Genomic DNA, 26,546 nt, shown 5'->3' with positions numbered 1-26,546 from the left:
TATAACGGCGGGGCCCTTGCATGGCGATGTGCGCGGGTGATTCAGCACAACGCAATGAGACGCTGACATCGACCGCCGCCGTACTGGTAGATTATTTACCCAATCTGAAAAGCAATTCCGCCTGAAACTCCCGTTCTCCGAAATTCGCTGCACATGCAACATGTGTAATCACTAGGCGCAGAACATCATTCTTTAAGCGCAATTGTATATATGTATGAGCTATGGCGGAAGAGTTTTGAGCAAACCTCTTTTCCTTATCCAGAACAGCAGTGCACACGTGTTCTACACACTCTGAAAGCCAAAAAGCCGCCTCTCAATTTATGAACCAATCATGATTCTCAGAACATCCCTCGGCTGATTATTTTTATACTTATATTATGCACTGGTCCAGAAAGCTACGCTTAAATTAGAATGGAAAGAAGTTTATTATCATGCTGGTGCGGGTTACGTGCTCTCGAAGCACCTGTGATGACCGACCAGACTGATTTATTAGCTCGGCGCACTAACAAATTTCAATTAGCTTTTTCCTCTTGGTCATTTTCGGTCAGTTGAATATCTGCGAGTGCAAGGTCAGATAAAAATCCAGCTGAAGCTAATGACCGCAAAGAATCAAGCTAGTTAGAATGTAAATTGAACAAAACCAGTTTTCAAATATTTTAGTGCGTTCCCAAATGATATTGGAAAGCTTTTTATAATTTATTTTTAAAGGAACACAAAAACAAAATCATCAAATAAAAAGAGACATTAAAAGGATCAAATTAAATAATTCAAAGTATATTATAAAACCAATTTGCCTACTGCCTAAATCACCTCGCTTGCTTTCCTAAAATATGAATTTGAAAATAACATTAGTTACACCTGCTGCTGCCTTCTATTTATGTTACATGCTGAAGCTTTGGTTGATTCATTACAAAATACAATATTTGAATGATTGCAAGTTAAGGTACATAATTAGCATTTTTCTAACGCTGTTTTTCGAAAGCCAAATTTTCCAAACGAGACCACACTTTGAAATATACAATGCATATCTATTCAGCTTACGAGAAATGCGCGAGGGTTACCCATCTCATGAGAAGAGATCAACCTGATATTAAACTTCATTTTTTACAGGTGTGCATTTGCATTTTAGTTATGCAACTGGTGCAAAAAATCAATAAACCTGCGAAACAGAGAGGCCGGGAAAATCAATATCATGCTATCCTTGAACAAAAAGGTAAACATTTTCAACCCTCGTGCAACATTAATGCGCTTTCCGCGGAAGCTGTAATTCGGGTTGCGAGGGAGGTTTTCGGCTGAGGCAGCAAGGGATGAAGGAATTGGTCGGCGGGAAATGCTGCCGGGATTACTTTCCCGACGCAGGCAGACCTCCTAGCGCGTTCTCGGCGCCTGCTCGGCTCGTGCGCTCCATAATCCGCTGATGATGCTGGGATGAGCGCAGCTTTAGCGCCAGATCGTCGGCTCGGCGCCTGCGCCACCGGCTTACCTCAACCCACTCGTGTCAAAGGTCAGGTCGTCCTTAATCCGATCCACTACAGACTACACAGCATCTGCTAGTTTCACCGCCAAAAATTCAATTGTCAAAGACTAGCATCCAATTAAAAGTAAAAAGGTTTTCTTTAGAAAATTGTCATAAAAAAATTTAAGAATTATTAAATAATATACACTACAGCATTATTTAAATAATCTCGAATAAATCAATTATTTCACTTTAAAAAATGAAAATCCATACTTGGGGTGGGGTGAATTAAAGTAATTTTACAATCCTTGTGGTTCACCTATACGAATAGCTATGCCACTCTTAAATCAATTTAAATTATTTTAATATATTTAGCAGGGAATGATATGAGTAGAATAAAAGCAAATATTTTAATATTCTTTTAATTGATAATTTGTTCGTAAGTAAAAAGTTTTAAGTTGAATCCGTTAAATCAAATAGCTTTAAATTAAATAGGCTTTATTGGATCTGCTCTTCTATTACTAAAATTTTGAGATATATCTAATTTCAGGAATAATGGGAATAAAATTGTCTAAATTTTGACTACTCCGCTGGATTACTAACAATGAGAAAATGTTGATTTCTAGCATTCACTTGATTCATCGCTGCAGGTGAAGAAGTTTTGCTACACTACTTGCACTGCAGCAGTCAGATTATGCAACCAGCTCAGCATGGATTGTGTGTAGTTTTGTGTTCTGTCGATAGGTGGTACGTTTTCCTTGATGCAGGATTTAAGCCGGCTGCGCGAGTACGTCATCTGCGACTGACAGACCATGTGCTCCGCAGAACAGGAATAATAACACACGCATGTAAACAAATCCAAAACTGAAAGCACCAACAAGATATTTTATGCTTATCGCATCAAAATTAAGTCGAAATCCCCATGTCATCATCACCAGTGTGAAGAATTTGGTTAGACGGCAGAGTCGAGGGGTTGTTTCGCGGTGGACAGGATTGGAGGAGCAGGAATCAAAATTTCTTGCCATGGCTGATTCGGAGCCACGTGAACCCGAGGCCTGCATCACGGAGCCGGAGGACCAGGTAAAAGTTATCAGCGAAGGACAGGCCAAGATAATCGTCAGAGGCCAGAGCAAAGTCTTTTATAACCCGGTTCAAGAGTTTAACCGTGACATCAGGTTTGCTTGTTGTCTTTATGCATTCAGAGTCAGCAATTTGAGTTTCAGTGTAGCGATTCTAAATTTGATTGCCGAGGACGTCCTGAATGAGCAGATCGCGAAAAATGAGACTTCAAAGGTAAGGAGCCGTTTTTGCTGACAGCTAGACCAGTTTTATTTCTTGGATTTTCTTTAACAGCCCTCATTTCGCATTCTTGAAGCACTGTCAGCGACTGGACTGAGAAGCATTCGCTATGCTAAAGAAATCAGCGGCGTGACGGAGGTAATCGCCAACGACTTGTCCAAGCACGCGGTCGAAATGATCCGCCAGAACGTGCAGGATAATAAGATCGAGAACGTGGTCACTCCAAACCACGCTGATGCGACGTAATTCTGCTGCAAACCAAAGTGGTAACTCGTCTGACAAGTACTTTTGCAGGTTATTCATGCACCAACATAGAAACGAATTTGACGCTATCGACCTGGATCCGTTTGGCTGTCCATCTATCTTTCTCGACTCAGCTGTGCAGAGTGTGAAAAACGGTGGCGTCCTGCTGGTCACTGCCACGGACATGGCAGTTTTGGCTGGGAACTCGGCTGAAACTTGCTTTGTCAAGTATGGAGCTGTGTCTCTGCGCTCCAAATGCTGCCATGAAATAGTAAACCTATGAATTGTTTATTTATTTGGAGTGGATCTGCTGAAACTTTTTTTAAAAAAATGGATTTGAATCAGATTTCTATATTTATTACTAAACACCTTATATATTTTATGCTTTCTCTTTTTAAAAGTTTAAGAAGTCTCAGAATGTAATATAGCATTGAGGGTCAATCTTAATCGTGATGAAATGGAGAAGGATTATTAACTAAAAGGAATCTTCCCACTCAATTATTACAAAACGACAGAACAAACAAGCTTATTTTTAGCAAGATTATATTGCCCACTGTTATTATGAACGTAAAGATAATGCATTTTATTGTTTTGCTGTTAATTGAACGATACAGATATAATTAATTATATTCAATTGACTAACAGTTTAAACATCTTCACATTATACTTGACTAATTTCTATTTACCCTTTACTTTTCGCCTTACTTTTTGAATTTTAGAAATTTTAAATTACATTAAAATTTTGTGTTATAGGGTCTGAGAATATTGCTGCAGTGCATCTCGTCGCATGCAAATCGCTATGGCAAATACATTGAGCCGCTCTTCTCCATGAGTGCTGACTTCTACGTGCGAGTGGCTGTGAAGGTGCGAAATGGTGCTAACAAATGCAAATACACAACCAGGCAAGCCTGACTGAATATATTTCCCTTCTGATACTAACTTAAAATTTGTCTACAGCAAGCTGTCCATGGTGTACCAGTGCGTTGGGTGCGGCACGTTTACTCTGCAGCCCCTTGGTAACTGCCAGGAGAGGGAGAAGGGTGGGCCCAAGTTCAGTGTGGCCCACGGCCCAACGGTCAATTCAAGCTGCGAGCACTGCGGACACAGGCACCATGTAATGCTGATAGCCACACATCGCACTGAACTGTTCTAAATAAATTTGTATAGGTCGGTGGTCCAATTTGGACGGGTCCACTTTATGCGCAGCAATTTCTCTTGCGGCTGGCCAACTGGCCGGGATTAGACGCTCTGGGCACTGCGAAAAGGATTAGAGGAGTTGTCACTGTCATGAGGGAAGAACTGGACACGCCTCTCTACTACACAGTTGATCAACTCTGCAGCCTTTTGAGGGTGGAGGCCATTCCTACAATAACCATTAGGTGCCGTTTTTACATACATTTTTAGTACGACTAATTTTTCATGATATATCCTACATTTATTTTTAATGTTTTATACAAGCTCATTTGTGAACACAAATAACTGAAGGTTAGATTTAACTTCTCTGTACTATTTGCACTCCTAAAACTCATTAAATTGCCCTTTGAGTGAAATTTGTTTATGTAATATTGTTAGTTTTCTATTTCAACTATAAATCACTCTTGATCTTGCCTAATTTAATTTTGATATTGCTTAAAAAAGAAGTTTCAGTGACTTGTTGAAAAATATTATTGGCTGAGAATAATTTATTTTCAAACACAGCCCTTACATTTCAATTCCCAATTTGCAATAATTTATATTTTTTGCAAATTCAAGTTGTATCTATAGTCGCCGTATTTTTAACATTTGGCAACAATTCAATTTCAGGTCAGCCATTTTAAACGCAGGGTTCAAAGTGTCATACTCGCACTGCAAAAGTACCTCGCTCAAGACAGACGCTCCAGCTTCGGTAGTTTGGGACGTGATGCGAGCGTGGGAGAAGGAAAAGCCCACTCGCAGGGATAAGTTCGCTGAAAACAGTGCTGCTCTGCGCATTCTCTCCAAGGAGACTAGCATTGCTGTCGACTTCACGCCTAACAGCGAGGCCAATCCTCCCTCACGACTGGCAGGCTTGACCAGGTTTCAAAACAATCCTGCTGCGTTTTGGGGACCAGGAGCCAGGTCACATGCCAGGTAACTACTTTTTTTAATTTACAAACCAAAGCTATTTTGATGCAGGATTCATGTTCACGAATAAGTAGATTTTTAAATTTTGAAGTTTTAATGTACCTATGCTATTCCAGAAAGTATAAAATCAATTTCCGATATAAATAGCGGAATTAAATAGGTAATTACATCAAAGAAATCCAATAGTAAACAAAACTCAATACTTGTGCAATGTTAAATTATCCTTGGCAACTATGGATATAAAAAACTCAGCTTTGACATCCTGTGAGAAGCGGTCACTCTCTGTATGATGTGCCAGTGCATCCCTTTAGGAATAATATGTATTTAGGAAGGTCAAAGGCATCCAAGTGATCCCAGCAACTTTAAACAACCTTTAAATTTTTAAGAACCGAATTTGTTGCGCACATCTGGTTGTGTGTAATAGCATAGGTACATTACAAAGTGTTTTTGTTATTATTTTCTATGTTATTCCATTTTATTGAAACTTGCCATCAGATTTTGTGATTGCTTAATTTTGTTCGTTGTTTGCAGGCTTTTGGGCGAGGACACACAGTGCAAGAGTAGGCAGAACCAAGGTAAGAGGAAAGCAAAAGAGATTGCCGATGGACTACATGAGCCTAAGACTATGAAAAAAAGTGATGAGTGAAAACAGATTGTAAATCACAAATTGAAAACCCCTTTCCTATCAAAACTATAATCATTGTTAGCTGTGTAATACATTTGTACAAAACCTAAATTTGCAGTTTCAGTGTTTCGTTTTTGCAAAATAATAGTTGACATTCCAGCGGATTAGTTAAAATCGATTTCTAAATAAATGCACTTGAAAAATTCATTACAATTACTGCATCAAGTTTTGTCACATTCAATTTCAAAACTATAAAGCAATGTAACCATCAGCATTACTTGAAGCTCCTTAATTTTGAGGAATATTTTAGTTGGTTGGGTCTTCGTTTCATTGGTTTCATCAGAAAAGAATTGAGATGCGCGGCAGTATAATTTGTTAGTGCTATACTCATAATTAAAGGTAGAGTTCTATTTGTTAAACAAGTTCCTTTATTGATCGGAGATTGCATTTCTTTCCAATCGTTTCCTGCACAGAAAGAACGTTCTCTTCCAATTGGCTTTTGTACTTGTTCGTGTAACTGTCTTGAATGTATGGTAATTTAGCGCACGAATCATCATCCGTCTCGCATTTGCGGTAATGGTGCAAGAAAGCGTAGGATGTTTTGATTAAAACATGTTTGAATTTTTTGTCGGACATTTCCCACAGCCTGTGATTCCCGACTTCAGCGACTCTTTCTGGCTTACAGATGTATTTGGCCCTTCCTCGATGAGGGGTAAAAACCATTCTCCGCCTCGTCTTCTTTTGCGTCACCAAGTCGAGTCCTTTGTAATTCGGACTGTTGGGCCATTGTAGATAATAAAACGCGTTATAAAACACCGCAGCTGCGAGCAAAGGATCCTCTTTCTCGGATAATCGCATTAATTCTACCAAGGAAACATTTTCCCGCGGCACGATGAACTCGTCTGTGTCGATCATGGTGAGATACGCATGCTTGTACATCCCTCTGTAGAGACAATCGTTCAAGGCGGCGAACATGTTTTCTGTGCGAATGTTCTTTTGTGATATAAATGGTAGGTTTTTCCAGTCGAGAACAGTGACTGTTCCTAATTTCGAGTATTCGTTCAGCACGCAACTCGTGTTCTCGGTGACTTCATGGTCGTAGAAATAAAAGTGACTGATTCCCAGAATTTTGTTCAATTCGATCCATTCGATCAACTCCCAAACCTATAATAAGGCGTTGAGTTAAAAACCCACGTGCAAATTAAAAATAAAATAATTATAATATGTTATATAGTCTATCTCATTTGGAGCGATCACACTGTCCTGATATTATTTTAGCCCCTTAATGGCATCAATATTCCGAATTTTCTAAAATAGTTCAAATCATTTACCCTGCTGTAATTGTAATGCAGCGGTTTCACGCATGCAGCCAGCGTGGGATTTGAGATCGTTTCATTTGTCCTTATTTTCATTTGAATTCCAAGCCTGTTTCCTGGCTCAGGCAAATCTGTTTCGTTCTTGCTCGTCATAAAATGCTGGATGGCTTTTTCTGAGTACACAGACACGCTGATCGGAATCTTTTCTTTGTCTGGAATCGTGCAAAACACAAAGTAAGCCGAGTAATTCAAGACCCAGTGTTCCATGATCGGCTTGAGTGTAGCCGGGACAAGCGTAGTCAATCTGTTAGGGATACACGTGAAAATGTGTGATGAATTAACGTGTTAGCCTTATTACTCATTCGCCTTTTCATCTTCTTCATTGTACCAAAAGCGACACCTGGCATTATACAACAACTGTCGCTTTCCTTTTACAATTCTTATCGCATCCCTCATTCTAGCAGCTCCAATAATGCGCACAGTTTGGGAAGAATCGGTAAGATATGCTGAGTAAACTAAAAAATGGTCTCTGTGGGGAAAAAAACTATTGAATTTTGTGAAAGGCAAAAATATTATATACTTCGCTTTTAGCACTGGTTTCCAAACTGCGTCCGATCCTTGTAAAATTATTTTTCCATTTTCTTTTCCAAAGTATGAGTGGAAAAAGAATACCCAAACAAGGAAAAGTACAAGACGGTATTTCATTAGAGCCTTGAGGCTCCTAGTGGCACGACGCATTTCTCTCGCTAAAAAAATCGTTTTTTCTGTTGTTTTAGTGTCCCTTCCACATTGACTCAACACTACCCCTACCAGCATAAATTTGTAGAACATATATAGGTCCGTTATATTTCCGTCCATTTCATGGAAAGCAAAATATTCTTTATCAGTATAAGTTGGGAGACCTTTTTGATTGCAGGTATAATATCAACCTGTGTCCTTGCAAGTTTCCTATAGGAACTGCGTCACGAAAATAAACGAATGAACCGTTTCACTGTATAACTTTGTGCAGCTTGTCAACTCAACGCAGTTGTTTCCATGAAGCGTAACTATTTCAATTGCTCTATCTCAATCTCAAATCATTATGAAAATGTTCTTTTCTTAAATGGTCAATCAGAACACCAGGAAAATAAATCAAACCGAGACACAAAACGACCAAATTTATTTAAAAATTTCCCTAGGACCGTTTGAGTGTTAATTTTGAGTTCAACAGCAAGATAGAGCTTAATATGTAATATGCGTGGAAATGAGAGAATAATATTTTACGAGAAATACAGATAACTGAATTATTGTGGTCGTGGCAACTATAGGATTATGGTGCCTGATAGTGAAACCAGCGCATATCAGAAAAGATGCCTTGTGGGGAAATTCACCGCGGTGCATAGAGCTTCTAGGTTTATTTTTTCGGGTTGAGATGGCCAATATCTAAATATGTGACCCACATGTTGGGCGCTCTCAAGTCACCTTTAAAAGTGAAAAACGTTTGATAAGTATAAATATTTAATACTCGGCGCTTCTTATAAATGATGGAAACTTAATTAACTGCGTTTGATATTTTTTATAACAAAGGGTGTTGTTCCTGTATATATTTTCGTGAATACGTCAAACTGGAGCAGCATTATATGCTTATTTTTACATCCGCATTACATTTTGTCTCAACCAAATTCAAAATTAAATGTGCAGAGCAGAGGTTAAAGAATAATTAAATTTAACTCATCATGGAATCGCGGTCATGAATAAAATTGCGTTAAAAATTGAACGACACAATGTGACACTATCATTATTACACGGATATTTTTTAGTTTCCAAGTTAAATGAATTATACAATTTAAACAATTTGATTTATTGGTATGAGATTACATTTCTTGCCGATCGTGTACTGCACCGACAGAATGTTCTGTTCAAGTTGGCTTTTGTACTTGGTCATGTAATTGTCTTGGACGTGTGGTAATTTAACGCACCAATCACCTTCCGTCTCACATTTGCGGTAATGATGCAAGGAAGCGTAGGAGGTTGAGATTAAAAGCTGTTTGAATATTTTGTCTGACATTTCCCACAGTTTGTGATTCCCAACTTCAGCGACTCTTTCTGGCTTACAGATGTATTTGGCCCTTCCTCCACGAGGGGTAAAAACCGTTCTCCGCCTAGTCTTCTTTTGCGTCACCAAGTCGAGTCCTTTGTAATTCGGATTGTCGGGCCATTGTAGATAATAAAAGACATTAGGAAACACAGCAGCCGCGAGCAAAGGATCCTCTTTCTCGGATAATCGCATGAATTCCACCAAGGAAACATTTTCCCGCGGCACGATGAACTCGTCTGTGTCGATCATGGTGAGATACGCATGCTTGTACATCCCTCTGTAGAGACAATCGTTTAAGGCGGCGAACATGTTTTCTGTGCGAATGTTCTTTTGTGACATAAATGGTAGATTTTTCCAGTCGAGAACAGTGACTGTTCCTAATTTTGAGTATTCGTTCAGCACGCAACTCGTGTTCTCGGTGACTTCGTGGTCGTAGAAATAAAAGTGACTGATTCCCAGAATTTTGTTCAATTCGATCCATTCGATTAACTCCCAAACCTATGAGAAAGTATCAAAGAAAAATATATAAAATTTTTTAAATTTAAACAACACATATTAGGAGGAATATATTACCTTGCTGTAATTGTAATGCAGTGGTTTCACGCAAGCAGCCAGAGTTGGATTTGAAAAAGATGATTCTTTTCTCCTAAGTACATGAATTTGAAGTCTGTTTCCTGGCTCAAGCAAGTCAGTTTTGTTTTTGGTTGTCAGAAAAAGGTGGGCTGCTGCGTCCGAGTACACTGACACGCTGATGGGAATCCTTCTTTTGTCCGGCATATGGCAAAATATAAAGCAGGCCAAGTAATCCATGTTCCAGTGTTCCCTGATAGGCTTAATTAGTGCCGGAACAAGTGATGCGAATCTGTTTGGAATGTAATTTAAAATGATTTACTGCTATATATTAGCTCGATTACTCATTTGCGGTCTCCTCGTATTTATTGTACCAAAAGCGACACCAGGCGATTTCTTGCATCTGAACAGGAATCGTATTTAATCTTTTTCCGTTTATTAACAAACTCTTCACTCTAGTAGCTCCCACAATCCGTACAGTTTGAGAAGAATCATTAAGATATGCTGAGTAAACTAAAAAATGGTCTCTGCGGGAAAAATAATAATCACATTTTGTGAAAGGCGTTAAAGGCAATAATATATTTTATACTTGGCTTTCAACACTGGTTTCCAAACTGCGTCCGATCCTTGGAAAATTATTTCTCCAAATTCTGTATCAAAGTATGAGTTGAAAAGAGATATCCGAACAAGGAAAAGTAAAAGACAGCATTTCATTAGCGCCTTAACACCCCTAGTGGCACGACGCATTTCTCTCGACGAAATGAATAAATACCTTTTGCGAAATTCATAAAGGTTGGCTGTCTTGTCTGTATCACCACCAGCATAAAGTTCGAGAACACTTATATTCCGAGAGACCATGCACTTATTATTTTTTATCAGTATGCGAGTACGTTTGATTGCGTAAAAAACGTCTGTTTCTACCTTTCCTAAAAAAATTTCAATCGATCTCATTTCAAATGCGGTGATATGATCAATAATTTATATTTCAAATAGATCATTAAATTATTTTAAAATAGATAATTTTACTTCTTTTTTTAGCAGAAAATTGAGAGACAAACCATTAAATAAATTTTTTGTACTAATTAGATTCAACAACAAGAGCAAAAAGTGATTGCGTGGAATGAAAAGAAGAATAAAAATATGGGGTACCATTTGCAGTGTCCTGCTGGGAACTATCTCCCATTTTCAAAAATATATTTTGACGTATCCAGTTTAATTTCGTCATCTTTCCAATACTCTTTGGATAACATTTATCTCCTTTTAATGCCTTAAATGCAATTCAATTTATTGCTGTAATGAACCTTCTTCAAGGTTCATTCAGATTCTTCCTTACTTTTATACTACTTGTCTTCTCTTTATTCCATGATAGTGATAGTATATAGCATTGCGCACAACAATTCTTTTCGCCGCTAAGCACTTCAAATAATTTGTATATTTTCTATAATCAATCGTTTTGTATGTTTTAGATTTCTTTAATTGTTATTAAAATCAATAAATTGTTTACAGAGAAATACGTGTAAAGCAAAATATATGTTATTTTTTATTATTGCTAATAGTTACATATTACAATAAAATAAATATAAGCAGAGAAACCAAAAATATTGTTTGGTCGTTCTGCTTTTAAGAAAATCTTCTAATTTTAATCTTTCTCAAAGGTTCGAGATGGCATTTTTGGACTAGAACCGCTTCAATTTCTTGAACTCGCGCATGCAGCTCTTCGCGGTGAGCCCACAAGGCCGTGTCCCGCACGGACTCTGTGCCCACGCATTTTTCTTCTCCGAATTCGCAGTTCCTGTAGTGATGCAGGCTGGCTGTATTTGGGTGGACGATGGCCTGCGAAAACCTCTTCTTGGCCATCTCCCACAGGAAGTGGTTGCCAACCTCGGACACCATCTCGGGCCTGCAAATATACTTGCTCCGGTTCTTGGCATCGTTCATCGCGGCGATTCTCTTTGTCTTCTTTAGCGTCACCAGGTCGAGTCCTTCGTAGGCTGGGTCATCGGCCCACTGCAAGTAGAAAAACGCGTTGCGAAATACGAAGGAGGCGACGTCGATGTTGTCCACTTCCAACCGGCGCAGCAGCCCCATCAGGCTCTCGTTCTTCTTGACCACAACGTATTCGTCAATGTCGATGAACGCAACGTATTTGTGGCTGAACATGTGTCGGTACAGGCAGTCGTTCAGCGATGAAAACATGTTTTCCGTGCGCACCTCAACTTGTGACACCAGAGGAAGGTTCCAGTCGAGCAGCGTCGCCACGCCGATCCGCACGTATTCGTCGAGTACGCACTTAAGACCCTCGCTCGACTCGTGGTGGTAAAAGTGGAAGCGAGAAACCCCCATGATCCGGTTCAATTCAATCCACTCTACCAGACTCCAAGCCTTTTCAATCCATTTTAAATTATTTGTTTTTGACTGAAACTTTAATTTTTTTCACCTGTACAAATTTCGAGTAGAGTGGCTTCACGCACGCCGCGATTCCCTCCGCCCTCTTTTCAGCGCGCGGCTTGTTTATCGAAAGCGTGTTTCCGGCTTCTGGCAGAAAGCTCGAGTCGCCTTTTATGAACGTCTCAATATTTTCGCCCGCGTACAGGGACACTGCTTCAGGCACTCGGGATTTGTTGGCTATCGGGCAGAAAATGAAGCATGCCGAGTAGTCCATGTCCCAGTGCTCTCTGATCGGGACCGTTGCTGCCTTTGCTAGGAACTCCTTGCTGCTATATATTTTTAGGCATAAACGGATTTAAATTTTTGATATGTATCATATTCTCACTTGGTCGCGGTGATTTTGTTCTCTCGGTCAGCGAACCAAAAGCGGCAAAATGCGTTCTCCAAAATTTCTGGCCTTCTCAGTCTAGCCACGCCAATGACTCGCACGGCAGGCGGCTTCAAGAACGGCATCATCTCCAAGGTCCGGGATTCCACGAAGGCCGAGTAAACGTAAAATTTATACCTGCTGATAAAGACAAATTAAAATTGAAGCTTCAAAATCCGTGTGAACTCGCCTTGAACCAAAAACCGGCTGCCAAGTGGCGTCGGTGGAACTGATAATGTGATTTCTTCTCTGTGTTTGAACTAAATCGTTTTTCAGGCGCCAGATGACGGACAATTTGTTTGGTAATAGAATCAGGTTCAAGGTTTTGAAAAATAATACCACCAAAGCCACGCTTAAAATTGCACGGCACGCTCTCAAAGGGCGAAACATTGCAAGCCACTGTGTAGGCTTTTATCTTTAGCGAGTACAAAAAATAGCACGGAGTGCAATGTTAAAAAAAGGGAAAAAATACTGAGGCTACCACGCCCTGCTAACTTTATCTACAGGTAAGTTGAAACTTTAAAATATGCTTCCTATCATTACAATTTAATGAACTGAGTGAGTATATAGCACGGGGGAGATAAGAAGGAGAGGGAAAGTGTAGCAATAATGTGAAACTTTGAACTAATTTATCTCATCGTTAGCTTGCGCAGTTACAGATTTTTCAAACACTGAATATATATCGTCTTCAAGATCACAAAGGGTCAATAAACATGTACTTTTTTTCTTTTTATCCTTGTCCGAGGACCGGGAATGGCACGCACTGTGCTAGCACAAATGCTAAAACCTGGGTCCTATATTAACACCGCGAACGGATAACATGGGCGCACCAGGCCGCACAGGGACCCAGCCAACTGAGGAGCCACTTGCATCCGCACCGAGGAATTTTTGAAACGCTAAACATTCGTTCCGTGATGCCAAATCACGCATGCTGGAAAGGTGCAAACCAGCAAATAGCGAGAAACTAATTCAAAGTATCCATTTTTATTTATTCAGCTGAAATGTTTTATTGTTTTGTACAGTTCAATAATTCAAAGCAAATTGAGTGCATATAATTTTGGTTTAGATCAAATTTTGTACTGAGGCAAATTATAATTCCGAAAAAAGGTGCTAGTAAAAGTCGTCTATATCTGGGAAAGGAAACGTGTCATTATCTTTTTCGCTTCCATCGACGTAGCGAAAAGCGTCTATTCCGCACTTTTCCATCAACTCGTTTTGCGCCGCGATGATTCGCTCCTCAATTATACGTTGTTGCTTCCACATCGTTCTGTCTCTGACCGAATTGGAAAAGAGACAATTATCGCTGCCAAACTCGCAGCGCCTGTAGTGGTGCAAGAGTCCCTTTTTTACTGGGACGACCAGGCTGCTGACTGCTCCGTCGACGATGCTCCACACAGCGTGATTACCGATCTCGAGAACCAACTCTGGTCGAAATACGTACTTTGCCCTCATGTCGCTGGGCAGAATTTTCCTCTTTCGTCTGGTTCTCTTCAGCGTCTTAAGATCGAGGCCCTTGTAAAGCGGGTCGTTGTGCCAGCGCGTGTAAAAGAACGCGTTCCTGAAGACAAAAGACGCCACGTTTTTGTCCCGTGAGCTCATTTTCTCGATCAACCTAGCCAAACTAGCAGATTTCTTTGGTACTAAAATCTCGTCGACATCAAAAACGGCCAAGTACTTGTGCTCGGCCATACCTCTGTACAGGCAGTCGTTCAGAGCCGCGAACATGTTCACTGTTCGTACGTCAACTTGAGAAACCACAGGCACGCCGTTTTTCCAGTCCATCACGGTTGCTTCCCCTCGGTGCACGTACTCGTTCAAAACGCAGCTAACCTTCCTGGACACCTCGTATTCGTAGAAATAAAAGTGCGAAAAGCCGAGAAGCTTGTTCACTTCAATCCACTCAACTAATTCCCAAGCCTAAATATGTTCAAAATTGTAAATTAATCCGTTTCTGGGGAACGAAATGTAAACCAAACTTAAAATAAAAGTGTCAATCTTTAATTTAAAAGCACTATTTCACTGCACTTGTACTGCATGAGAAGTATCATCTGTCTTTCCAGTCCGAGTGCAGTGCAGTAGTAGTCGCAGACTCAGCATTATTTATGAACCTATGTTGGACTAGACTACTTCAATGCTCTCATCGGCTCAAAATTTTTAAGAGCAAAAATCATGCTTCTCTGCGTGCTAAGCTTTCTCTTGGGATTTTAAGTAATCTGAAGCCATTTTTTATGAAACCATTTAAGAAAAGGATAATTGAGAATTCATCTTTGTTATTCAAATCTGTGCTAATTAGTGGTTAAACTTATATTTAGGTAATTTATGCCATGAATTTAATGGTAGGACTTGTTGAAATCAATTTAGTTTAACTTAAGATGTATTTTAGATTGAAATAGTAGAATTTAAATGAAAATTTTCTACTACTATCTAATATAAATTGCACAAAAAATTAGATTAATAAAATCTAAATTTTTTCCGACGCTCCTTTCCACCAATAAATTTTTTGAAACTATAAAAAATACACCATTTTTTCCTTACATTACTGTAATTGTTGTATAAAGGTTTGGCGCAAACTGCCAAACTTGACGGGCTGCCATCTCTTTCCAGCGGGTGGTTAATCAATAGGCGATTACCGGCTTCCGGCAGGTCCCTTTCATCACCCGTTTCTAGAAATTTTTCCACAGCAGACGCAGCGTAAATCGACACGATGCTTGCGTTTTCCGCGTGAGATGGAATTGGGCAGTAAATGAAACAGGCCGAGTACGCTAGGGACCAGTGCTCTTGCATAGGCAGCACGTGCGCCTTTAAAAGGGTCGCCCTATTATTGGTGAATATTTTCAATTCTTGCCTCAACTAAAATTAGATACCTAGTAGGCTCCTCTTCGCTCGACAGTTGACAGTACACCGAGTCATCAATAAAGGGCTCTTCTGATAGATTTCCCCGATTCAGCTTGGCAAGCCCAATTACTCGGATTACCGGAGACTCAACTTTTCCTATAAGCAAGCTTCTCGTTTCTCTGAAGGCTGAGTAAACAAAAAATGCGTGCCTGTATACAGATATTTTTTGAAATCGTATTTACATCATTATCAAAAGATACATCGTCTTACATAGATCCGTAGACTGGCTGCCAAAATTCAGCATTTTTCAAGTCCACTAGTGAAACTTTTTTATTTTCTGAGATCAAAATGACAACGAGAGTGAAAAACGTAAGTTGAAGGGTAAGTTTTAGAAACTGCATGGGTCGAGGCATAACGCGAACTGAAGCAAACGAGCTTTGCGATAAGAAAAATTTACCATGCTTCTATTTATCGTTTTAATGAGCGTAAATTGCTGCGGAAAACGAGGCAGGGGAAATGCAAAAGTTCCACGTTTTGCTTTGAAGAAATTTTTATTCTTTCATCACGTATGGTACAAATATTTTCCTTTACAAAATCTCTTTGACATTGATATGATATACCGTATTAACCAGCTTATAACCGTTTTATTTTTATTGTTTCTCATTCAGGGTAATCATTAATAGCAGTTCTCTTTTGTGACTTTCGTTTCGTCAAACAACTAAACACAATTTTATCCTTCTTTGATTTAAAAATATATTCACATATTGTTTTAACGGATAAAATTCCCACACTAAAACATCACAGAAACATAAAACCACATAAAATAATATGGGATTGAGCTTTTTTCAATGATTTGCACGCTAAGCAGTTGTACGCATTTAAAAGTCGAGAGTAAATACTCAATGCGGAAACATGGAAAAATATAGGAATGAATTATTGATCTCGCGAAAGAGTTTCAAAATGACTATTAACACCTCTTATAATTAAGTTTGTGAAAATCATCGCAGCTAAAATTAAAAGCGCATGTTTGACAAAATATAATAGTTTTGTCGAATTAATTTCTAGCTGATCGACAAATAATCAGCCACTGTGTAGCGATTAATTCTTTTGCGAATGGTGAATGATTACACAGCAATTTATTGGTAATTAATGACACATGACACACCGCGTGAAACCATTACTTTAAATATATGCACAAAATGACGTAGTGTGAATACGCCTCGTTCGCACAAGAAATGCTGACGATGGATCCATCAAATATAGAACATTTGCAAAAATGGCGAGTGTTTTTTTATCAAATAAAAAGTATACGCTTCAGCCTTTGCTTTAGAATTCAATCGGGCGCTTGAATCAAAAATAAATTAATATATACTTTAATCTAGGTAAAGGAGTTATGAAAACGAAAAAATTTGAAATCTTTATGAAAAATGGCATTTCTTGTGCATTCACGCCTCAAAAACGATGTCAAAGAAGAGGTGTAGTAATGAACGCATGCTTCTATTCGCACACGTTCTTTATGGAGAACACATTGACGCGTACCACCTGACCATATCCTTGGCGGAGTGCATTTCACAAAAACAACAACCCTTCGTCCAGCGTTGGCGGGGGAGTATTTGTCTGGGCGAGACGCTGAGAGAGCGAAAGCCACTGCCGCGTTATCACTGTGGAGTGTCAATTTCGGCGTGCGAGCATCAGGGACGTGCACCTCTAGCGTTGCAGAAGAGTGAAGCTAGATGCAGAAGCAGATCCTGTCCGCTGCTGCATTTTATGTTTGATGCTTCTGACTAGAGACTAGACGCTTGAAACGCGACCGTCGCAATGGAAAAGAACAAATTTTGGGAATTCAGACCTCTGGGGTGCAACCAGAACGGATTTAAAGATTGCAGAAGGTGCGGAAAGGAAGAGAGCTAAGGTCGACGTTGCTGCTGCTGGTCGGACGGCAAATCACATTTTGTCCTGAGGTGCTGCCACCTGCGGGAAACGCGCTCCCTGAGCTGCGCGCCAAAGCGCCATGCCGAGCGGTCGACGACGGAGGCAGCCTTGACGCAGTCGTCGCCGCCAAACTCGCACACCCTGTAGTGGTGGAGGATGCCAGCGTCGGCGGGCACGTTCAGGGTGCCCCGGCCCGGCACGTACTCCCACACGAAGTGGTTGCCGGCCTCGACCACCAGCTCGGGTTTGCACACGTACTTAGAGCGTTGCTTGTGCGGGTGCAGCTTGGCGCGGCGCCGCGTCTTGCGCTGCGTCACTAGCTCGACCTCGGGCTCGCCCTGCTGCTGCAGCAGCTTTTCGTCGTCGGGCCACTGCAGGTAGAAAAATGCGTTCTGGAAGGAGAAGGAGCCAGCGGCGCGCGTGCCAGGCCGCGTCAGCCACGACAGCAGCGCTGGCAGCGAGTCGTTGCGCCGCGGCACGATGTACTCGTCCAGGTCGATGATGGCCAGGTAAGCGTGCCGGTACATGTTGCGGTACAGGCAGTCGTTTAGCGCCGCGAACAGGCCCTCGGTACGGATCTCGCGCTGCGACAGCATCGGTAGGTTTCCCCAGTCGAGCAGTGTCACCAGGCCCTGCGACACATAGTCGCGCAGCACGCAGCTCACCGCCGGGCCTGCCGTGTGGTTGTACATGGTCACGTGCACCGCACCCATGATGCTCTGGAACTCTAGCCACTCAAGCAGCGACCATACCTAGGGACACGACGAAATCGACTTTAGTTAAACTTGACATAAAAAGGATTTTTTTCCAGAATATGTTGAACTTGAATTTCAAGTTTGTTTTAATTTGTAATTATTTGCTAACTATTTGGTAAAAAAGAATAATAATAATAATTACAAATAATTAATTATGGAAATTCTGCATAATTTTGTTAGTATTAATAACTAAAGAGTAAAGACACAAAATTTTAGTTGGTTCATTTGTTCAGCGGTAAAACGAAATGGGAGAATATTGTTGGAATAATTTTTAGAAAACGTAGAGAACAAGCGCTAAGAAAAGAAACTGAAGAACATCTAAAAAGCAGCCCATCAACTAGGGAAACTTAAACCAACCCTTACCCTGAGCAGTGATAACGTCAGAATGCACTGGCCGATTTCTTTTACTAGCGGTGATAAATTAGTTTGAGAAAAATCAAACGCCTTCTTGAGATTTTCAAGATTATTCATTAAAGCAATTTGTTCTACGCATTTTCTTAACTAATGTACACAAATTTGCCGAAGTAACGCTGAGTTCAGTAAGAGCAAACAAATATTTGAACAAACAAATATTGTTCTTTGTTTGATAAAGGCTTACTTGATTGTAGAAGAAGTGGAGAGGTTTGACGCAAACAGCGAGTTCGCCTTTGTTGGTGGCGTTGCTAGGCTTGTTGACGATGAGCCGGTTTGCCGGAGGTAAAAGCACCCTTCCCGCGAGAATGGATACGCTGTTAGGCACCGGCCAGGCCTCATCAGTGCCGTTGGACCTCGGCAGGGGGCAAATCACAAAGCAGGCGCTGTACTTGAGGTTCCAGTTCTCCCTGATCACTCGCACTTTGGCTATCACTAATTGCGGTCGAGAGCTGCAATCAAAGTGATAATTTGTCGAATCGAAGAAGTATATGTGATCTAAATTTGTCAACACGCCCTTTTCGTCGCGTCATAGCACTCTTTTTGATAAAAATATTAATATTTTTTATTTAGCATTTTTCTCTTGGCGAAGGAATTTATATTTTATTTTTATTTTCCCACCTGCGCCTCTCAGGCGAAACGGTGGCATTGGTTGCCGTGTTGGGCTCCTCGTCGTACCAAAAGCGACACCACACGCGCTCAGGGCTGCGCGTTCGTGTCGCCCCGATAATTCTTATCATCCTTCCCGACCTTTTGTCGTAGAACGCCGAGTACACATAAAATTTGAACCTGAAACAATACCAGAAAAGGAAATTTAATTACAACTGGTAGTTCTGCTGGTTTGCAGTTAGCATCATAAATGGGAAAGTTAATGCGTAACTTTTTTCCTGCGTAATAATTAGGTATGTATAGAAAATTGCTCACTGTCAGGAAAATGTTACCGTAAAATTTACCGTGAATTATAGAACTTATAATGGGATGTAAAAAATATTCGTGGACAGTCCCAACCTAGGGAAACACAACAATATGGAAGTAAATTCTACACGGCTTAGTAAAAAATCACCTACGTACACCTTCAAATATTATTGTTTTTAAATCTTCAACTTGTTAATTATAATTTATGGGGTCTTATAAAATTACTCTACTAAGCAAGCGACCCACGTCCGTTGGAACGAACATTAAATGTTTCAAGTAAAGGTTATGTTAAAGATAATCAGGGTCTGTTGATATACTTATCCATGATAACAAAGTAAACTCTTGCGACTCAATATCTGGCGGAACGAAGTCGATAAAATCATTTGTTTGGTGGTTGAAGAGATCATTGCTAATTCAGTTAGGCAAACCCGAGTGGCTTTTCCGTGTTGCGCAGCCAATCAATGCTCAACGCGCGTGTGTGGCTGCATTATGTCGCGTTTTATCGCGTAATCAAGCTGCCAGCCGCGTAGTACCGACTATAGAATGAATGCTCTCCCGTTCAATGCATATTTTACTAACGCGCGCCCGGTGGTCAGTTAATTCAAAATGGATTTATTGGATTTGCTATACAGATAAAAAGCTGATATTGTGCCAATGCGGTGCACCCGAAGAATGTGCATATTATGCCACAGACCTGTATTTTTTAAGGGTCGATATGACGAGTGAATTTCTATTTTTAATAGACCAATAAGTAAACAACGAAACTGTTGCCTAACATATATGAATTGGAAACTGAATTTCAAAGCAGTGTCCTTTACTAAAAAAGTAGAGGTGCTAAAAATTTATCTTTTCTTAAAACTTTTGGCTTTTGAAAATTGTCTGCGTGATATAACGAACTTCAGTGAGTTGAAATACAGCTTATTAACAATGCATGAAAGGCTAATCGCACTATACGATTTTACAGTAATTGTTTAAGGCACAACGAAGGTACCAAGTCAATTAAACGAACGTCCTGAGCTGGTAAATTTACTTTTAACTGCTGAAAATGGGCTCGCATAGCATAATCTTACTGCTCACAATCAGCAAGTTGAAACACGCATGTATAAGTTTCGTACCTGGTGCCCCTGACAGGCTGCCATCTGGCGTCCTTAGCGGTGAGGTTGCTGAACTTAACGTAGCCGGCGTCGGGCAGCGGCGGCGCGAAAGGGTTGGCCTCGTCGGGCCTGGCAGCGGAGTTGGGAGCGAGTGGCGCGAGCACCCTGCCTGCGAGGTGCGAGGCCGCCTCGTTGTCTGGGCCCTTGTACAGCTGGAGGTAGTCATCGGAGAGCACAATCTCCTCGTAGTCGGGGCCGCGGTGGGCGCCGATTGGCGCCGGGCCTGGCCGCTCGTCGATGAAGAAGATCTCAGTGAGCACGATGATGCCGAAGACGGCGAAGAAGATGACCACGATGCAGAAGGACAGGTTGGCCCGCTCGCGCAGCCGGCTAGTCGTGCTGCGGCCGCGTTTCTTGCTGCTGCTGCTGCTGCTACGCGACCTCATCTGCCAAGGAAAGCGATAACACACAATGTAATTGTTCCAAAGACTCTTTTACGTCGTTCCGCAGGTTCAATTCACAAATTGATTTTATGGCCTAGCATTAAAGTAGACAACCATTATGAATATACTCTGCATTGTTGACTGCAGCAAGCAGTTCAATGAGTTTATTTTTTGTGAAATTTACCAATAGCTTTTCTTTAAAATGTACAAGAACGAAATCAGTACCGAGAAGAAAGTTAAATTTAATATTTTGACAACATTCTTGAAAAATTAAACGGATTATTTTCAATGATTTTTTCGCCTCTTTCCAATCCCCCTCCTCACGATCTATCCAATGGTGCGAATTATGAGATAAATTTTCCTTCTGGGGAAATAAATCAAGGAGACAATCCTCGCCGCTTGATTAGCATGCAAACTTTTGAGCTGATTTTTTTCAAAAAGTTAAACGGCAACCTAAGAAACTTTTAGTTTTTTCCTCATTTTTAGATAGTATTTCAAGTAAAGGAAAAAATTATTCACAAATCTATACAGCTGGTTAAGCTTTACTTTAGATTCAAATTTTGGTTTATTACGGATCACTTTAACTACAACAATCAGACAAAAGTGAATATCGATTTCTGAAGTCTCTACTTTCCTTGGACCATGTGAGCTTCTGTTTTTGAACTCTGCTTAGACAAGGGAGAGTTGCAATTTGCATAATTTTCAATCGATAAAAATATTTTCTTGTTTCCAACCAGTTTTTTTCAATCTATATAGCACATTACTCCGTGGCATGATTTTGAAATTTTGTCAACAAATTTTGGAAGCATATATCGAGTGAATGAAGTTTTTCAGATTTTTTAGACTATTCAAGAACTCGTTGTGGCATTCCGTTGAGGGTAAATTTACCAGATACGATTTCCATACTTTAAATATAAAATTCATCCAGCTGGCTTTTGTATGCTTGTTAAAAAATGATGTATTTAGTTTTATTTATCCATGCTACATGCTAAATTTCAACAGCAAATGCATGTGCTTTTACGCAAACAAGCGGAAAATGAGGCTTTCAAAGCTGTTAACGCAAAAACATCAAGTGTGTGTAGTATCAAATGGTCGAAACTCGTCAACGCAATATCCAGCAGAGATGTTGATCGCGCAGCTAAAAGCCATTTGGTGCAAAATCAATACAAACGAGCTGGGACAAGGAAGGAGAGAAGGCATTTAAAAAATTCGACTTTTCTCCCGAATAAATCATCTACACAAAAACTCGAGCGCCGCAATCTAGCAGAATAAAAATTTTCACTTTCTTTTTGTCACAGAGAACTTTCTGCGCCGGGATTCGTTCAACAATTTTCTCCTCTCGCGTGTCAAACTTTTTGCTGCAGACTCGGTTCGCATCATTGCGACGGAAGGGAATCTTTTTTCATCTCATTCCCTGGCCCGGAGCCCTTTGTGTGAAAAGCGCGCTCATCCAGCTTCAGCTTGGCACGCTCGCGCACAGCTTTGCGGCGCACAAAAAGATTGTAATTCAGAGCCACGCAAAACCCTTCGCTAATTAAATTAATTAAAAAATCCAAACGCCACCGTGCGGCAGTTACCTTCCTCGTTACTGCATATGAAAGGCCATGTCGGCGGATGGATGAGACTTCTTGTTCTTCTGCTCACACACTGAAAATTGAGAATGATGAAGAAGAGCGTCAGCACAGCTCGCTCACACACACACACACACAAGCAATCAAGAAGAGCGTTGCGTGCTGCGTTTGCAACAAACGAGAGCGCGACAGAGATGAGTGCGGGGGCACGTGCAGTCTAGTCCAAGGACCATTTTTATGGCAATCTTCTAATGGGACTTGTGACGCAGCATATTGTTTGAGGTTTCTATTGAAATAAAAATCCATACTCGGAAATAGTCACTGAATAGAGTAAAGAAACACTAACCATTGACGATTTTAATTCTTCTCTGGTTCTATTATTGAGAATTTTTCCGTAAACGTCAAAAATTACTGTTGAAGGTTTATTTGGCCTGGAATCCTGAGACCCTCAGACATAATTATGGGGCAGACGCACGGCGTTTCAATAAAAGTGTGCTAGGTGGCGAGAGTCATTTCTACAATTGACGGTCATGCAAATGGATTCATCTCGGTCAAGCAGGAACGTGAGATTCGCGGTAGCACTTATACGTTCATGACAATAATTTCTCAAAAAAGGCTCCCGAGGGTTCATTCATAAAAGAAGAATTCAACTCCGAATATTGCTCGTTGAACCAAAAGATGTCTCTATTTTGGCTACTAGTAAAGAAACCTTTGCTACTTCACACCCCCATAAAGAGTGTTTTTGCCACTTTTTTAACTGTCGTCTTTTCCTCTATAATTTTCACGAAATAGAGCTGCAGTAAACAACCGAAACTAATATGCAAGACAACTTTTGTAAAACTATGAATTTCCGGTTTTTCTGATCTTCCTCTATGTTAAGATAGCAGGTCTGGAAATTATGGGTGGTGGTGGCAGGAGTGGGAAAGATATCAAACTGTATTTTTTTAGTGAATTGAGAGGAAAACTTTAGGTGAGGTCACAACTAATTTGGTCCGCATCTTCCTATAGCACCCGCTCAAGATTTCTACTCAAAACAGGTTGTCACACGATCTATATCGCTCCCAATAATTTTGAGTTTTTGAGTGGCCTGGTCCTTTAAATGTTGTGCACCCTTGAAAAACGAGCGGTGACGAGGTAAGAAGCTGCTCGAGCGGGGAACCGCAACTGAGCGAAGCTGTGAATATATTAATGACGTGTGCTTGATGTCACGACGGGGCGCAATTGAACCCGAACCCATTGACACGGGGGTGCTCACATCATCGGGGCCAATTGAGCACGACTCGATATCGATCACGAGCGGCGAGAGGAGCGAGCAAACGAGTAGAGCATCATCATCTCTCGAATAATCTCTTTGCTCGCTTCTCTCACCTGAGCTTTTATGTGCCGCGCGCGCGTTTACTCGTTCCCCGCGCGTCGCTGGGGTAAACAACGCACCCCACGACACCCCATTATGGCCATCACAGCAATTTATGAAAAAAGGCGCCATGCAGATCTCATCTACCCTTCGCCCACTAATTCACTGCTTTTATTTTTCCCAGTTACGGTTAATTACGCTCGGCCGACGCGACATTTACGCCATCCATTCATTCGAGTCGCCATGGGATGCTATAGTATAAGTGTATCTGTTTGAAAAATCGGACTGCCAGAGAGTTTGCGTTAATGGAAATACTCGAAAGCACGCGCTAGGCGTTCACGAGAGCTCACAAACGATCGTTCTATTCCGTGAATGCTGTGTGCGTGTGCGGGACGGGGCGCGTGTGTGAATTTTCCTTTCCCTCGCCGGCCGCTATATACATTAAAAGCACGCAGATATATGAGCTCGCATATCATTCTCACTTTTATCCTGCCACCACTGCCGATGATGATGCTATTAAATGTGCTGGATTACAAGATAACACTTTTTATTCGTTGCAAAAATCACGCACGCTTTAAATGTAACTGCTAATGGTGGGTGTAAAGTATAAACAATCTTCCGCAGTTTCCTAGGAGTTGGCTCATTGTTTTCATAAACACTTTTACTCTAGACTATCAAAGAGAGAATGTTGCTACGCGTGTTATATTTGATTTTGGAGCTTAGTATCAGATAAACAACTCTCCCTATCCTACACATGAAAACCAAATCCCGATGCAAACATTTGACTACCCTTCTGACTCAACTGCTTCTCGCTATTTGAGTTCTAATTCATAACACATGACTACAGGAACTAGCTAATAACAAGGAAGTTTTTTTCTAAATAAAATTTACCCTTTGTTGTTTTAAATTAATATTGGAACTGGTAAAGGGCACGGACCAACTAGGGTTAACATTGTTCAGACCAAAAATCATTTTTTAATTAAACAGTTTCTGAGAATGGGTTGAACAAAACCAACTGAGTTAACAATTCAGAGAGTTGTTTTAACCTTTGGGTCTTGCCCACAAAGATCTTAGAAAAATTTCAGAAGTTTCCTACGCAATAATGCAGTTTGAATGAGTTTCTTTAAGGTTGTTCTGCACTAATAAATTGACATAATATATTTTGTGCATTACTCATGAATGGCTTAAATGTTGGGAATCTCAAAAGAGAATTTTCTTGGCCTGTACTCCAAGCCTAGCAGAATAAAATCAGCAGCTGAGCTTTGTCTAATTTGATTGTGCTCATCGTTTGCGGCCATTCATTTCCTCAAATGAACTTTTAACGTTGTTTCGAATGTGGCTGGTTTTAATTTGCCATCTGCGATGTCACCCATAAAAGCATTGGGATGATGAATCTATTCATCCCATGCACTCTCTTTGATTAAAGTTTGGTATGCTCATTTTCAGCTCCAACGGTGCTAAAATTTCTTGATGAAATATTCACTTCCCAAACGCAGTGTTCTGCCTCGGGCTGCGAATTCCGCCCATCAAACCGCAGTTCCATTGATTTGCACCCCGGCGAAATAAAAGCCAAAGCAAATCGCGATGTTAGCGTTGGCGCAAAAGGTCATTCCCGCCCGTCGGCGGAGCGAGAGAGCTAGAGGCGAAACAAAAAAAGGCCTGAAAAATGCAATGGATCGACAGGCTGTGAGGGCAAAAGCATGCGTGTCGTTGGCCCAGGTATCCGCGAGACCGAGAGCGCACTTCAAAGGCCAAACGTGCCGGAGATAAGGGCTCAAACGCACCCCTTCGTGAGCAAAAACAGCCCCAAGTGGCAGTGGGAAGAAACTGGCTGCGACCCCCGGGTCCGGCGGGGGCAGCTCCCAGAGGTGGACCGGGCCGGATCCCGATGAATAAAAGATAATTTGTTGTTGCGAAAATGTGGCTGGGCTAAACTCACCGCTCGCACATGTGAAGCTACTCTAATGGCCGGCTGAGTACGGACTGAGTGAGGGGCTGTCGGAGCTGGCACGGCGTCTATTGATCCACCCCCTTCCACCCGGACCCAGACACCCCGCAGACGCAATATTTACCCTCGGCCAGCAACAAGCTTGGCCTAGAGAGCTCACTCCTCTGCACACACGCACCCTTTTGCACTCGGCAGCCAAGACAAATAATCATGCAAATATGCGTATATTCAGTCGGTCTACCTTGATAAATCTCTGCTTACGACTTGTTTTGCACAGAAACTGGGATTGTAAATTCCCCTGTCGATTGCACGCCCAATACTTTCGGTGATTTTAGGGTTTTATCAACAAATCTATTCGCATTGCACGCCAAATACAGGCGGAGAGCCAAGTTCACGACCCAGCGGCGGCTTTCGTGAAATAGATGCTCACGTATTTTAGGCTTTTCTTTGAACAATAAAGTACCTTTTTAAAAGTGGGTTTTCGTGGAAAACACCGATTGCAGTTCCATAGAAACAAAAAATTTGCTTAAAAAAGGTTAAAAATAATTCAATATAAAAAGGAAATTTAAATATAGTTACAATAATCTTTTTAACATTTGGCTTTCGTCTCTACCATAATTTGGTGGCACATTTTAACTCTCTGGTTTAACAGTTAAAACAGTTAAAACTGTTAAAAAAAATCATACAAAAATATCCTTAGCGAAAAATTGTGTACATAGTACACGTTTCAAAATTAAAGGAATTAAAGATGCTGTAAGAATAACCTGCATCTTATAGAGCTGTC

The 26,546-nt window shown here is 40.9% G+C and overlaps 6 protein-coding genes across 9 annotated transcripts; 1 reads left to right on the top strand and 5 right to left on the bottom strand.

The window, feature by feature from the left end:
• Positions 1-2,239: 2,239 nt before the first annotated feature.
• On the top strand, positions 2,240-6,064 carry Trm1 (tRNA methyltransferase 1). Its single transcript, XM_065497017.1, has 9 exons — positions 2,240-2,631; positions 2,680-2,749; positions 2,810-2,997; positions 3,050-3,269; positions 3,752-3,900; positions 3,956-4,112; positions 4,166-4,377; positions 4,802-5,107; positions 5,633-6,064. Exons 1-9 carry the CDS (start codon positions 2,345-2,347, stop codon positions 5,745-5,747), a joined length of 1,704 nt encoding a protein of 567 aa, XP_065353089.1. The 5' UTR covers positions 2,240-2,344; the 3' UTR covers positions 5,748-6,064.
• A 76-nt stretch (positions 6,065-6,140) lies between these two features.
• Positions 6,141-7,791, bottom strand: LOC135942265 (uncharacterized). Its single transcript, XM_065488323.1, has 4 exons — positions 7,623-7,791; positions 7,401-7,571; positions 7,058-7,346; positions 6,141-6,890 (listed from the first exon to the last, which is right to left on the bottom strand). Exons 1-4 carry the CDS (start codon positions 7,778-7,780, stop codon positions 6,141-6,143), a joined length of 1,368 nt encoding a protein of 455 aa, XP_065344395.1. The 5' UTR covers positions 7,781-7,791.
• Positions 7,792-8,566: 775 nt separating this feature from the next.
• LOC135947833 (uncharacterized) lies at positions 8,567-10,475 on the bottom strand. Of its 2 annotated transcripts, XM_065496804.1 has the most exons (5): positions 10,279-10,475; positions 10,144-10,216; positions 10,034-10,092; positions 9,693-9,981; positions 8,567-9,617 (listed from the first exon to the last, which is right to left on the bottom strand). In XM_065496804.1, the coding sequence occupies exons 1-5, from the start codon at positions 10,434-10,436 to the stop codon at positions 8,868-8,870; spliced, it is 1,329 nt and encodes a 442-aa protein (XP_065352876.1). In that variant the 5' UTR covers positions 10,437-10,475; the 3' UTR covers positions 8,567-8,867. The 2 variants fall into 2 exon arrangements, with proteins under 2 accessions (XP_065352876.1, XP_065352868.1); XM_065496796.1 differs by having other exon boundaries at positions 8,570-9,617; positions 10,034-10,216; positions 10,279-10,473.
• Positions 10,476-11,200: 725 nt separating this feature from the next.
• On the bottom strand, positions 11,201-13,255 carry LOC135947814 (glycosyltransferase family 92 protein F13G3.3-like). Of its 2 annotated transcripts, XM_065496765.1 has the most exons (4): positions 12,695-13,255; positions 12,463-12,642; positions 12,127-12,406; positions 11,201-12,071 (listed from the first exon to the last, which is right to left on the bottom strand). In XM_065496765.1, the coding sequence occupies exons 1-4, from the start codon at positions 12,892-12,894 to the stop codon at positions 11,310-11,312; spliced, it is 1,422 nt and encodes a 473-aa protein (XP_065352837.1). In that variant the 5' UTR covers positions 12,895-13,255; the 3' UTR covers positions 11,201-11,309. The 2 variants fall into 2 exon arrangements, with proteins under 2 accessions (XP_065352837.1, XP_065352845.1); XM_065496773.1 differs by having other exon boundaries at positions 12,463-12,832.
• Positions 13,256-13,366: 111 nt separating this feature from the next.
• LOC135947827 (glycosyltransferase family 92 protein F13G3.3-like) lies at positions 13,367-15,829 on the bottom strand. The gene is made up of 4 exons (XM_065496784.1): positions 15,610-15,829; positions 15,369-15,548; positions 15,040-15,319; positions 13,367-14,421 (listed from the first exon to the last, which is right to left on the bottom strand). The coding sequence occupies exons 1-4, from the start codon at positions 15,750-15,752 to the stop codon at positions 13,615-13,617; spliced, it is 1,410 nt and encodes a 469-aa protein (XP_065352856.1). The 5' UTR covers positions 15,753-15,829; the 3' UTR covers positions 13,367-13,614.
• Positions 15,830-15,871: 42 nt separating this feature from the next.
• LOC135947800 (uncharacterized) lies at positions 15,872-26,162 on the bottom strand. 2 transcript variants are annotated; one of them, XM_065496744.1, is made up of 6 exons: positions 25,754-26,162; positions 22,467-22,536; positions 20,468-20,892; positions 19,059-19,226; positions 18,625-18,889; positions 15,872-18,023 (listed from the first exon to the last, which is right to left on the bottom strand). In XM_065496744.1, the coding sequence occupies exons 3-6, from the start codon at positions 20,890-20,892 to the stop codon at positions 17,247-17,249; spliced, it is 1,635 nt and encodes a 544-aa protein (XP_065352816.1). In that variant the 5' UTR covers positions 22,467-22,536; positions 25,754-26,162; the 3' UTR covers positions 15,872-17,246. The 2 variants fall into 2 exon arrangements, with proteins under 2 accessions (XP_065352816.1, XP_065352824.1); XM_065496752.1 differs by lacking the exon at positions 22,467-22,536.
• Between the last annotated feature and the right edge of the window lie 384 nt (positions 26,163-26,546).

This window comes from Cloeon dipterum, chromosome 1, assembly GCF_949628265.1.
Source record: "Cloeon dipterum chromosome 1, ieCloDipt1.1, whole genome shotgun sequence".
Lineage (NCBI taxonomy): Eukaryota > Metazoa > Arthropoda > Insecta > Ephemeroptera > Baetidae > Cloeon > Cloeon dipterum.
Note: the sequence above shows the minus strand (reverse complement) of the source record. Positions and strands in the feature narration are given on the sequence as shown.